Source organism: Crinia signifera, chromosome 5, assembly GCF_055691185.1.
Source record: "Crinia signifera chromosome 5, ASM5569118v1, whole genome shotgun sequence".
In the NCBI taxonomy this organism is placed as follows: Eukaryota; Metazoa; Chordata; class Amphibia; order Anura; family Myobatrachidae; genus Crinia; species Crinia signifera.
The window spans coordinates 221,870,209-221,885,166 of record NC_139221.1 but is presented as its reverse complement, the minus strand read 5'-3'; the positions used below and the strand labels follow the sequence as shown (position 1 = coordinate 221,885,166).

Genomic DNA, 14,958 nt, shown 5'->3' with positions numbered 1-14,958 from the left:
TACTGCGGTGTAATTGTGTACCTGCCTAAATATATGCTTCTGTGAATTGATTTTATGCATGTAAAGGAAGTATTTACCTACAGAACTCACTCAGTGCAAAAATACGATAATTGTCATAATGCTGTATACTTATTTGTTCTTATTAATAATCTAAACTAATATGCAGTCCAAAAGTATTTAAATGGGTCATTGATATTGATTGTGCTATTATTCTTTTAATCTGTTAATATTATAATCTGAAGATATAGGGTGGTATTCAATCCTTTCCTCCGCCCGCTCAATGGCATCTTGGCAGGCGGGATTCAATGTCCCACCTGCCGAGCGCCGAAAGGGGGATGTAGCTGCGAGAAGCAGCCGTTGATCTTCGAGATCCGGCTGTGAGCTCGACAATTCACGGCAATTCTCTGCAAAACGAGCCAGACTGCTTTTAAAGTTGTAAAAGATTGGTAAGACAATCGCCTGGGCGCTGTAATTCTCGCTGTTTTGCTGCCTATCCTCCACCCTGAAGGGTTATTCCTAGGTAACCCAATAGTCGTCGTGAAAAAACGGGTTTGTTGGATGTGGGATATGGCGCTACACCGGGTCAAACACGATATGTGGGTATGGGATACTTAACTTAAGTATTTTCGGTCCTTTTTCTCACTTGATTACTTCTTCTTTCGCGTATTTTCTCGTCAATTTTTTGGAGAGAAAAAAAGGGGGATAAAGATATGAAAGAGTTTAGGTTGGAACGGGGGTTATGTTCGGTTTTCAAGTTATTATTGTTCTGTCCCAGTTTTCTGATATTCCTCACCTCACTTACATATATATGTAGTGAGGGTAAGCTTATCTGGGTTTCTTTATATTGGGTGATGAACTGTGGGAGGCGTACCTCACTTACACGTTTATGCACATGAAAACTCTCATCAAGGTATCTTTATCAAAACTGCGTACCAGTACTCACGATTGGTAATGTATGTACACGAGCATCTAGGTATCTTTAATCATTCCAGGCTGACTTCTTATCCAGTGAAAAAAGGTTTTTATTTTACAGTATAACATTTTTTTTTCTTTTCAATATTTAAAAAACGGAGAAAAACTGGATAAGAAGTCAGCCTGGAATGATTAAAGATACCTAGATGCTCGTGTACATACATTACCAATTGTGAGTACTGGTACGCAGTTATGATAAAGATACCTTGATGAGAGTTTTCATGTGCATAAACGTGTAAGTGAGGTAACTTGTGATTTTTGTTTTTCATGTGATCTTTCCTTGTTCTTGGCTCTGAGGAGTTATGTCTTTTTCTGTTATTTATCTGTATGTCTTCCTTCTCTCTCTTGCTCTCTCCATTTCTTATGCTGGGTGCACACCTACAGATATGCTTGTCCAATCCATCTGGTGGGAACACAAATCTGGTAATGCATATGACAATGAACTTTTCACTCCTAAACACTGGAACATTTGTTAAATCAAATGGCTTTAACTGGGTTTTTTTTTTTGACTGACCAATGTCTGTTTTTCAGTGTTAGGAAGTAAATGTTTGATTCTCATATGCTCCCATTACCAGCTTTTAGTTCCCACTAGATAGATTGGACAGATATATATTTAGGTGTGTACCCAGCTTAGCTGTCCTATCTACAGCTTCCAGAGTCACACTCTCCTCAGCATTCTATGTTACCATGGCAACTCACAGACTCATCTGCTTTTCAGTGGATTTTTTTATCCACTTTATCACACAGTTCATTGCAAACTTAAACATTCATATTTAGTTTCTGAGCACATTACAATCTGACATTACATAAAATGTGGCCTTTTCCCCACTAACTAGAGCTGGCCCTGGGCATAATCCATATACAGAAGGCAAATGCTTAGTCCACCATTGCTCCAGGGAAGCTCACAGCAGGACTGTCCCCACATCGCCCAACACATTGACAGGAGGAGCTCCCAGCAAATGTCATGTCTGCAGCAGTTCTCCAGTCAGTGCTTTCTCAGGATTGTCAAATACAAAAAAAATGACTCATTTTAGTGATGCAGATGGAGCAGCTGCAGATCAGGTGCCCTCTACCAGCATAATCAGAAGATGAGGGCATCATTTTGTGGCATATTCATGTGAATTTTGGGCAGTTATATATTTATTTTTCCATTTCATTCCTTGAAATTTATAGTTGCAGTTTTGTGAAAAAGAGCAGTAATCATTTAAAATAAATAAGACATAGCTATGTATAGGAAAGCCAATCCCGGGGCATTTTTCTTAATCCTGGGATTCAGATTTGAAAAATCCTCCATCCCAGGATTCCCGGGATTGGCTTCCCTAATGGAAAAAATGACCCTGCCACCCTGCATATTTACTTACCATATATAGGTGCAGCCGGGAGCTGAGCAGGCGGGAGCCAGGCAGTGGGTCAGTGCTGGAGCCGGGCAGGCGGTGCGGGAGCCAGGAGGGCAGTACAGGCAATGCAGCTGGGAGAGGAGCCAGGTGGGCGGAGTGGGTGTGTAGCTTGCCTAGCGTGACCTCTGATCAGGGCCGGGGACGGGAGAAGTCGGGCAGTGTCTGATCGGGTTCTCAGATGCTGCCAGGCATTAGACTATGCATGCGCAATCTAATCCCGATATCCTGGGAATGGAAACTCTCGGGATTGAAATTCCAGTGTTTTTGTGGCCAAATCCCGGGATCCCGCTGATCCCGATCCTGGGATTGGCCACCCTAGCTATGTAGTAGTTTCACAATGCTTGGTGGTTGAATTGTCTGCAATTTAAGGGGCACTGATTTGTATGCTCCAAATAATGACACATCTGGCATTGCTGTTATGAATAAACACACCACACAGCGTCAGAAGAATCGGCAAAATCAGGTCAGGGCTGGATAGCTGATAATCAGAGGTGCTGTCCTGGCTAGGGGGCAATGATACTGTACATCACCCCAAAACACGTTCAGATTTTGCCACAGATAGAAATGTTAGGTTTCATAGTGTTTTGTCACTATATTACTAAATAGGGCCCATGCATCTTTGATGGGTTTGCCCACTGGATTTAAAGATACAGTAATAAATAATATAAAATACAGTTGCTTTTGTAATATTATTGTCCCTTTATGTACAGAACTGCAGAAGTCAAGATGGCTGTGAAGAATGCCACTTAGTAAATTTGCTCATGCTGAGTTTGGTGTATGCATGCCTAATTATAGTAACATATGCACATGAGTCCTGCAAATAAAGATGTACTACATCCATGTGAGTCCTATTGGAGACAGAGCGCTATATAAATACAATTATTATTATTTATTATTTATTATTATTATTATCTTTTTGATTTGTGTACCTTTTATTTTAATCAAACCTTATTATTTTTCTTCTGTAAATTTTTTTGGTACTGCTTTCCTAGCACGGCGCCCGTCTCATTGATTGTATGCCTTAAGTTTAAGGTACTTAAGGCATACAATCAACGCGATGGACCCGATTTTTTAATCTCATGGATCTTATGCATCCATAAGATGCATGAGATCCATGAGATGCATGAGATAAAAAATCGTGAGCCCCCAATAACCATTGTTAACGCCACCAGCACTATCAATGCCAACCCGAAGCATGGCGAGCGCAACGAGCCTGCGAGGTGCGGCGGTATGCGTCCTCCGACCTTTTCATACCCCCACTATCCACGTCGGCGTGGAGTTGATTTTATATAGCCCGAAGCGCGGCGAGCGGACGCGGACTACTTTACATATATTCCGCGTCCCCTCGCGGGGCTCGCTGCGCTCGCCACACTATATAAATTCAACTCCACGCCGACGTGGATAGTGGGGGTATGAAAAGGTCGGAGGACGCGTACCGCCGCCCCTCGCGGGCTCACTGCGCTCGCCAGGCTTCGGGTTGGCGTCAATAGTGGGGTGGCGTTAACAATGGGTGGGCCATTTCACCCATGAGGGGGGGTTTGCAATTAAAATTGGGGTTTTGGGGGCTTTTTACATTGATTCCAATGTAAAAATCGCGTCGATCGCGTCGATTGCATCATCTCATGCATCTTATGCCGCACAAACACATAAGCTGCATGAGATGCTAATCTCGTCGATCGCGTCGATTGCATCATCTCATGCATCTCATGCATCTTATGCCGCACAAACACATAAGATGCATGAGATGCTTGAGATATCAGCCCCACACATACAATCTAGATCGTGGGCGCCGTGCTAGGAAAGCAGTACCATTTTTTTTATAAAGCTCTCCTTGTGCTTATGGCCTGGACGGGTTAAAGTCTATCTGGGTATAATTATGACTGGTACAGAGTGGATGCTCCTTGACACGTGTGTTTTAGCATGAATTTATGTGTTGTTTTTTTTAAAGGTTACTTTGCACAGTATCTGAGTCAGCTGTTTCCTGTTCACATACTGTACTGTTAGCTCAGTGAGCAAATTCCCTATGGTGCACATGCCCAGAGGAATCAGTCCCCAGATCTGGTCGCTCCCACCGTAATGTCTGCAAGTCACTCAGTTGAATTACTTAACCCTTGTAGTCCCTCTTGTCTCTTTGAACTCCTGTGCTTAATCATCAAGTTCTTTACCTTGGCATCTGTGCTCTCTGTTGTGTTATACCTGTCTGGTTCTCTGTATATTGACTGGGTCTGTTCTGACCTAAAGGAAGATGTATTAATCCTTGGAGAAGTTGCTCAAAGTAATCAATCAGTTTCTGTCATCTCATAGACTATGATAAATGCTATAATATGTAAACGAGAGTTAAAAGCTGATTTTTTGCTTTGGACAACTCTTCCACTTTATCTTTCTCTAGGCTGGATACATCTTTTTCTTATTTAGATTTTTGGTTGTTGTATGTGATTACAATCTCAACTGCTCCACTTGCTAGTCAACAGTTGGTTATTGAGACCAACCTAGGTCATGTCTGTGAGGTAACTACCCCAAGTCCATTACTACACTCAATAGTCCCTGGTGCATACTGGCTTCCTCATTAGGCTCCTCCAATGAGCACACATTGCTAGCTGTATAGTATTTCTCCACCTAGACTTATGATTACTGTTTTATCAAGCCATAGACTGCCATAGTATTCAGTAATTCCTTACTATTAGGTGTTCTGAGTGCTCCCACATGACCTTCTGCATAGAAGACAAATTAGTTAATTGATATTGGTTTCTTTCCATTTTAGATAACATCAAATGAGAAGCATTTAGAAAGTATGAAAAACGATGGAGATCTTCTTATCCACACTCTTGAGAGACTTACTCAGGATTCCAGGTGAGTCCCCTCAAGGCAAACAGGAATTTCTTCTCTTAAATATCTTTTTGTTTACATTCTCCTTTAGGTAATTGGTTTCATTTAACCGATGTCAAATTACACTGAGTATTTAGGAATCTTTCAAGTTTACTATAAACTGTACATATGGGTGTGGTGGGATGTAGGATAAAAGTGAAGCAAGTGACAGATAAATAGATTTCAGCAATTATTATAGTAATATTATTAATCAGTTATAGGATGCCTCATTTACAAAGAGCAAAACAGCTAAAACACAGAGCAACATTATGTTTGGTGGTGCCATGTGCCTAGATGTTTCACAACAGGCGTAAGCATCAGTTAGATGGGTAGTCTGTTTTGTTTAATTGAATGTGATATGCTTCATATAGTTGTACTTGTATGAAATTGTTTATTTACACTTAGCCTAATGTAAGGCCAGCCCCCAAATATACAAATGTGATGAAAATCCCAATGCGTGCGCACTCTGAAGTAAATGTAATTTAGCAATTTAACGCTAGTGTTACGAGGCTGCACTTTTTATATGATGCTTGCACAAGAATGTTAGTTAAGTTATGTTACATTTACAGTATCTATCACAACTATCAATACATTATTTTGTATGCACATAGACAAGCCGCATATTATTGTATGCGACTGTACAGTATCTGCATACCAAATAATGTTACACTGTTTGGCTGGGAAATACTGTAGCAGACATTTCTTCTGGACTTGTAACTGCTATTACTGGTGCCTGTCCTTATGTTCCCCCCTATATCCCTATAGATTGTAAGCTTGCAGCAGGGCCCTCCTACCTCCAAGTCTGTCTGTTGTTACCCAGTTTGTCTTATCACTGTCTACTATTGTAAAGCGCAACGGAATCTGCTGCGCTATATAAGAAACTGTAAATAAATAAATAATAATAAATAGAGCAGAGAAGGGAAAGGTGGACGTGATAGAAACTTTCAAATATATCAAGGGTTTAACAAGGTACAGATGGGAGACATTCTTCACAGCAAGAGGAGCAGCAGTACACGAGGATGTGCACTAAAATGAGAGGGAGGTAGATTCAGGGGAAATTTGAGGAAGAATTACTTCACAGAAAGGGTAGTAGATAAGTGAAATAGCATCCCATCAGAGGTGGTAGAGGAAAACAAAGTAGAACAATTTAAACATCTTGGGATAGGCATATTGATACCCTTACAAAGAAATAAGGATCAAATATGGTTTGACATGTTTAAAAAAGGGGCAGACTAGATGGGCCAAGTGGTTCTTATCTTTAGTCAAATTCTATGTTAGTAATCAATAATAACGACTGCAACTAACTGAAAACGTGGAGTCAACACTTTCATAATATATACTGTATCCCATTAGTAGCTATTGTCTAGTGAGTATTACCCTGCCATATGGATAACACATATTTTCTGTATATGGGTGGGGGGCAGTATTTGTCTTACAACGCCATAATTACACATGTAAATCTGGGGTCATTCACATATAAAAGAGGTAAGTCGCTTCATTCAAAGGAAGTAATACCCAGACAATATTTCTCACCACTGCGAGAAAAAATAGTTTTTCATAGATGAGAAATGGCATTTAGTGCCCTCTTCCTCATACTATCACACACATAGGGTCTTGAAAGAGCATTTATTCCCCTTTAAAACAATATGCTCCCTTATTTGTGATCATCAGAAAATAACAGAAACAGTACACACACAAACACAAAACTAAAGCCAATACCACTGCCATCTTGTGTTATATTATGGCTCCAATGATCTTTTAAATATGTGCAGCTAATGCGTAGCTAAATTCGGAAGAATAAATTAGTCGCTTTTAGCACACCATTCTAATAGAACACCTGTAGGGCCTGATCCAGCCAGGCTCGCTAAGCAGTGGTCATTCACCCTGAAATGACGTCTGCTGCCCGACTAAGCGTCCCCCCTCCCTGCCAAATCCCCTTGGTAACATGCGAGGGGATGCACGTGAACACATCCCCTTGCATACGGCCAAAAGGGGAGAGGATTCGGCCTCATCTTATCGGTGCTGAATTACCCCATAGCGTGTAATATTGCATTAATGAGTGCAGCCCATCCAGTACCTGCAGCCCACGCCTGCCAACTCTCCTAGGATTGCACCCACCTTCCCGGAGAGTACATAACTTTCTACTAATCACACTTTGGAGGTTATTTTGGTTCACTCTTTCTGACAAATTTCTTCTTAGATGGACAAAACCATGTACACTGCAGGTGGGGCAGATGTAACATGTGCAGAGAGAGTTAGATTTGGGTGGGGTTTTACTTCAAAGTGAGATCTATATTGCAGTGTTAAAATAAAGCAGTCCATATTTTCCCTGCACAGAAACAAAATAACTCACCCAAATCTAATTCTCTCTGCACATTTTACATTTGCCCCCTGCAGTGCACATGGTTTTGTCCATCTAAGAAGGAATTTGTCAGAAAGAGTGAACCAAAATAACCCCCTTTATCTTAAGAAAATGTGGTGTCTAGCATTGTAAACAAGGAAGTTACGACCACATATACTGGTAGGTTAATGGGCTACCAACAAAATTAACCCTAGAATGTCTGTGTGCGTGTCCATGTGGTAGGGAATATAGATTGTAAGCTCCACTGGGGCAGGGACTGATGTGAATGTTCAAATATACTCTGTAAAAGCACTGTGGAATCTATATAAGAAACTGTTAATAAAAAAATAATTAATAATTGTATTACATTCATGTAACAATTGGTGATACAAGGTCATACTGTTACTTTGTCATTTTGATATATTTTTCTTTTTTCTCTTTTTCTTGATGCATGTACACAGTATATTAAACATTGTTTAGTATATGCAGTCCTATATTCAGATACTGTAACCTGGTCCTTTAGTATATTAACATGTCTGAGATATAATAAAACTGCCATTCATTTTTGAAAGTCTCATTACAAGTTCAAATAATCCCTTTGTTTTCTCTCTTGATTTGTGTATCACCCTCCCATTCACTCTACAAGCTTCTCATATTTCCTCCCCCTCCTCTTCTGTCGGGTGTACTCGTAGCAATCTGCTCCCCCTTGCCACTCTACTTTGATCCGTACTCCGGTGTGGGAGTCTGCAGAGTTACACAACTTATTTATTTTCCCTTCCCTTTGACTCACACAGTGGCCTTTTGTTCATTGCCAGCCCACAGAAACATGTTGCTATATAGAAATAATGTATCTAAGTCTCAAACAGATAATAGTAAAGTGAAATGAGTTTAGAATGCCAACATCTCCTTTCTTGTCAAGTACTTTGTTTATTTCTTCTTGGCAACTGCTACAGTCTATAATAAATATACTGTGTTGAAAAACTTGGTACTTGTGTACTATCACGGCGCCTATCGCATCGCAGACCATAAGGCATGCGATGCAACAAGATTTCCCCCGATGTCATACAATGTAAAAATTGTATAGCATTGTATATGGCATACAATGCCATACAATGCGATGCGATTTTAAATTGTATACGCAATTTGGTGAGCGGCCGCGTAATACATGTAAAGTAATACACGTCCCCTCGCGACGCTCGCCACGCTTCGGGCTCGGTGGCTCGCCACACTATATAAAATCAACTCCACGCCGACGTGGATAGTGGGGGTATGAAAAAGTTGGATGAAGCTCGCCGCACTTCGGGTTGGCGTTCATACTGGGGGTAGCGTGGGAGTGCATTTAACATTGTAAGCACCCATTAGGGTGCTTATACAATTTAAAATTGTATAGCGGGCTTAAATCGCATCGCTGTGCATCGGGTGTATGGCATGCGATGGCATGCGATGCGATTAAAAATCGTACGACTTAATATCGGGGGCGCCGTGATAATACACAAGTACCAAAAACTTTATATGTATTTTATATTAGTATAGAAGAGGGTAGTGGTGCCGCGCTCTGCCCCTATAGTCCTCTTTGCTGGTGTGGTGTATATGAACAAATGATGACTGGAAACTCTGGTCTATTTTGAAAAATATTGTAACTTTACTCATGAATAAATGTAAACATTGTATGCATTCCAAATGTTTTCACAGATAGGTTTATACAGTGTTTGTATCCACTTGCATTGCTACAAATAAAACAATGAAATGGGGATATACATACAGATTTACAAGTGCAAACACATAAGTGCAGCTGTATAATTCTATATGCCGTGGTGTAAGGGGTATTTGGGCGGTGTGGGTGGGGGTGCACAGGGGGTGTGCAGGAAGATGGGGGCGTCTTGGAACGGAGATGGGCTGCCTTGCGGGGATGTTGCTGCTCGCCCCGGTGGATCTGAACCTGCAGGTTCTTCGTGCTGGTCAGGGGGTGCTGGTATTCCCGGGTCGTTTGTTGTCTGTGTCGACCGGTTTCTGCGGGTGGTATCGGTGCACTGGCGGGTTGGGGGTTGGCGGTGGTTGGTCCGGAGGAACCTTATGCTGTTCCTCTTCAGGGTGACAGTTCAGCGCCGTTCGCCGTCCGGGCTGTCACTCCTGTTTGGGGGGTATGGAAACAAAGCGCTTATGTTAGGGTAAGACACACAAGGGCAAGATGGGGAAATAATGAGATAAGAGGTATAAAGAAAAAAAAAAAAGTTAAAAGTTAAAAAATAAATAAATAAAAAATAATAAATAAAAAATAATAAATAATTATAAAAAATAATAAAAATGGAGCAAAGAAAAAATAAGGAAATTATCAAAAAAAGCAATGCAATGAATGTTTACACTCTTTTGAGTAATAGTAGTTGATTGGAACCGGGTCCGGAGCTATGCTCAGTATGGAAGTGAAATGTCCGTGGTGGGTGCAAAGCACTGGGGGAGCGTTTGACCTAACTGTCCCTTACTTGTTGGTGAGGGTTATAGTGGCAAACAATCTTCTTCTGCCGCTGTGATGTACTCGTGGCTCTCCTCTCTCCACGCTAGCGGTGACTTCCGGTTTCGGCTCCGTGCTTCCGGTCCCGGCCGCGTACGTACCAACGCGTTTCGAGCTGGGCTCTTAATCATGGATGTAGGTGCTGTCTCTGGGGACCTCCTTTTATCCTTGGTTTGTTTAAAAAACTTTTAAAAAACTTTATTGAGACAATTTAAAACCGGACAATATTTCCGGAAATGGGGGCTGATTTTGGCGGTAATCTTGTGGCTCCCGTTATTATTGCATTGCAGTAAAGAAAAATAAATGAAAAAAATTAAAAATAAATAAAAAATAAAGAGAATAAGAAGAGAAAGAAGGAGCTGGAGTGGGGAAACATAAAATGGCGTGTTATGTGTCTAGCTGGTTGTTCATATTTATAAAAAACTTTTGAGTTTTATATCTATATTTAATCCTGAGGGGGAAAGGGTTTGTAATTGGTATATCCACTTACAATTAAATATTATTATTTATAAGAGAGCAAAAAATCTAAAACAAGAACTCACGAGCAGTTACATTTCGACAGAACAGAGAAAAACAGAAAAAAACAGTAAAGGTTACTTCTTTTGCCTAAACTGCATGCCGTGCAAAGATACTAAAAAAACAATAACTAAGCCAGTAACAGAATTTTTCTCAAATCAAACAAAAAGAAAATATCTGATCAAGAACCACTTGGCATGCAAGACAGAGAGTGTGATCTATCTTCTCGAATGTCCATGTGGTATGCAGTATGTCGGGCAAACAAAAAGAAAATTAAAAGTACGCATAAGAGAACATATGTACAATATCAAACATGGACTTGAGACACACAGTGTTTCACAACATTTTGCAACCCACCATAATAAAGATCCGTCAGGACTGAGATACATGGCTATCCAAAAAGTAGAAAAACATTGGAGAGGAGGTGATCACATTGAGAACCTATTACGGACTGAAATAAAGTGGATATACCAATTACAAACCCTTTCCCCCTCAGGATTAAATATAGATATAAACCTCAAAAGTTTTTTATAAATATGAACAACCAGCTAGACACATAACACGACATTTTATGTTTCCCCACTCCCGCTCCTTCTTTCTCTTCTTATTCTCTTTATTTTTTATTTCTTTTTAATGTTTTCATTTATTTTTCTTTACTGCAATGCAATAATAACGGGAGTCACAAGATTACCGCCAAAATCAGCCCCCATTTCCGGAAATATTGTCCGGTTTTAAATTGTCTCAATAAAGTTTTTTAAAAGTTTTTTAAACAAACCAAGGATAAAAGGAGGTCCCCAGAGACAGCACCTACATCCATGATTAAGAGCCCAGCTCGAAACGCGTTGGCTACGTACGCAGCCGGGACCAGAAGCACGGAGCCGAAACCGGAAGTCACCGCTAGCGTGGAGAGAGGAGAGCCGCGAGTACATCACAGCGGCAGAAGAAGATCGTTTGCCACTATAACCCTCACCAACAAGTAAGGGACAGTTAGGTCAAACGCTCCCCCAGTGCTTTGCACCCACCACGGACATTTCACTTCCATACTGAGCATACAGTAGCTCCGGACCCGGTTCCAATCAACTACTATTACTCAAAAGAGTGTAAACATTCATTGCATTGCTTTTTTTTGATAATATCCTTATTTTTTCTTTGCTCCATTTTTATTATTTTTTATAATTATTTATTATTTTTTATTTATTATTTTTTATTTATTTATTTATTTTTTAACTCTTTTAACTTTTTTTTTTCTTCTTTATACCTCTTATCTCATTATTTCCCCATCTTGCCCTTGTGTGTCTTACCCTAACATAAGCGCTTTGTTTCCATACCCCCCAAATCTACGATATTTCTACAGAGCAGCTATACATTAATCCAGGCGCAACGAGCATCATTTTTACGTGTCACAAAGACAAAACACGCCGAAGCGTGTGAGCAGCGCTAAATGAAGGTGACACACACCAAATTACAATGTAATAATAATATTTTACTTGTTAAAAATGAAAAACATATAATAAAGTACAGTACAAAAATTCACAATAAAAACAATATAGGTACCATAAGAACCGATTCTTCACGTCACAAGCTGGGGTGAACGTGACTGTGTTCAGTCCAGTGTAGGACAGGGAATGTAGACCATATAATAAACGGAAAAAGGGAAGGGAGTGGGCATTTGATCACAGGTAAGTGCACATTACCATTTGGTGGACGATCTGAAATGAAACCACGGGTGGTAGTTGGAATCCTCACCCGGGTGGATGATGATAATAGAGGGTGCTGTCGGTCGGCTTCCGCTGAAGATGTGTCCCCTTATAGATCCTGATGGTATTGGAGGGGGGGGGGGGGTGGAATACCCCAACACTTTTTCAATGAGCGGTGTCCGCCAGAAACTCGACAGAAGAAACTTGGAGAGGTGGTATCGGTGGATGAAACAATGTCCTCCTTTTTGGAAATGGCAAGCTGGAATTATGCCGCTGGGTGTTTCCAAGAGAGACCGTGACCACCAAGCACAATGGAGGGACTGGGGTGATGAAGAGGGTATTTTGAGCAGGTAAATCCGTGGGTCAAAGTGTACCAGTAAGTGAGTCCGATCTGGGTACAGTATCCCACACTTGGAGTGAAGAACCGGAGGTCTGCCTGACGCGTTTCACTGCCAACTGCAGCTTTATCAAAGGTGTCTAACAGTGGCTGGAGTATGGGTATAAATACCCCTTTAATAAGCCAATAGATTGCAGGTGTGTGCATCAAACAATAAAACAATCATATAGAATAAGTATAATATTAACTAGAATAAGTACTACCAGGAGACAGACGTACTTTATAATTCATATCGCATGTACATTTACATAAAATTAATAAGAGACAAGGAGAAAATAAAAAATGAATAGGTAATGAGCCAGAAATAGACAGGGTCACATGATCGCATAAGGGATCGATTGTATAGTAGACACGGACATAATTTAAGTCTAAAAAGTAAAGGGGGAAGAGGATGATTATTGGAAATGATCTGGGGAGAAGTATAAACAAAATAATACCTGTAGAGGAGGAAAAACAGCGCTATTTAGCGGCTGTTGGAACGCAAATGCGTTCCAAATGACCGGATGTGACTACTTCCGCTGTCACACCGGAAGTAGAAAGAGGACAGCGGGGACAGCAATAAGCGATGCACGTGTGCATCGCAATTATACCTCCCACTACTGTCACACCAAAACGTAGGGGTAAGCGGCAGGAAGCAGCACCAGCTGATGTAGCTGTGCATCTGGAAAACGCCTCCCCGCGCCCAGCATTAGCTGATATAGCTGTGCGTTTGGGAAACATTTCCCCGCGCACAGCGATCACCTGTGCATTGGTTCCGGACTCAGAATGTAACTGGAGTAACACACAAGGGAATGTAAGGGGGGAGACAGCCCAGTGTATATGGGTTGCCAAGGGAACCTGGTTAGTAAATCCCTTAATGGGAATAGATCTTAATTGGTTTAACACCCGATCATGTGACCATGTAGATCCCACAAAATAACACTAATGGATGTATAGATTTTAATAACAGTTTTACACAAAATTGAAACATAATAAAAATTGATCTAAATGAATACACCCATAGATGGTATGAGTGTAAGCCAAATAGAAAAAAATAATAATAAATATTAATAATAATAATCTAAATGAATACACCCATAGATGGTATGAGTGTAAGCCAAATAGGAAAAAATAATAATAAATATTAATAATAATAATCACAATGTCAAAAAGCGCTCATATCATAAATAGAACAAATTTGTGTCACTCCTGTTTGGTCTAGCGTGGTTCTTCCCACAGGGAGGCGGGAGCGTTTGGCGCTGATTAGCCGCCTGCCGCTGCGCTCTCCTGCCAACAGAGTACCTACTCACCTACTCCCTCTCCGTTGTGCCCGTGCTGTGAGTCTCTGCACCCGCCGGTGTTCTTCTGCCGGGCGGCTCGCTCTTTGTGATGCCGTCAGCTGATGGTCCCGGGTCACTGCTGGTGATGTCTGCCGGCTGTCCCAATCTTTCTCTGCTGCTGTTGGTTTGTGCGGCCCCTGGCTTGGTGGAGGGGTGGGGGTTTTCAGGGTTCTTGGGAAGGCTGTGGATTGTGGGTGCTTTAGTTCCTTGATGTCTCTCTCTCCAGGAGAGACAGGTACTCTGTCGGCAGGAGAGCGCAGCGGCAGGCGGCTAATCAGCGCCAACCGCTCCCGCCTCCCTGTCAGAAGAACCACGCTAGACCAAACAGGAGTGACAGACAGCGCAGCAGCCCGGACGGCGAATGGCGCTGAACTGTCACCCTGAAGAGGAACAGCATAAGGTTCCTCCGGACCAACCACCGCCAACCCCCAACCCGCCAGTGCACCGATACCACCCGCAGAAACCGGTCGACACAGACAACAAACGACCATGGAATACCAGCACCCTCTGACCAGCACGAAGAACCTGCAGGTTCAGATCCACCGGGGCGAGCAGCAACATCCCCGCAAGGCAGCCCATCTCCTTTCCAAGACGAAGTGCACCCCCACCCACACCGCCCAAATACCCCTTACACCACAGCATATAGAATTATACAGCTGCATTTATGTGTTTGCACTTGTAAATCTGTATGTATATCCCCATTTCATTGTTTTATTTGTAGCAATGCAAGTGGATACAAACACTGTATAACATTTGGAATGCATACAATGTTTACATGTATTCATGAGTAAAGTTACAATATTTTTCAAAATAGACCAGAGTTTCCAGTCATCATTTGTTCATATACACCACACCAGCAAAGAGGACTATAGGGGCAGAGCGCGGCACCACTGCCCTCTTCTATACTTATCGAAACTAGCCGTGCCAGGTCAAACGGCTGGTGTC

The 14,958-nt window shown here is 41.6% G+C and overlaps 1 protein-coding gene across 1 annotated transcript in view; it reads left to right on the top strand.

The window, feature by feature from the left end:
* Positions 1-14,958, top strand: part of ULK4 (unc-51 like kinase 4) — a 704,158-nt gene that overhangs the window by 664,040 nt on the left and 25,160 nt on the right. The window contains exon 36 of the mRNA XM_083188569.1: positions 5,131-5,219. Coding sequence (XP_083044695.1) covers positions 5,131-5,219 — 89 coding nt within the window. The remainder of the gene's footprint in view (positions 1-5,130; positions 5,220-14,958) is intronic.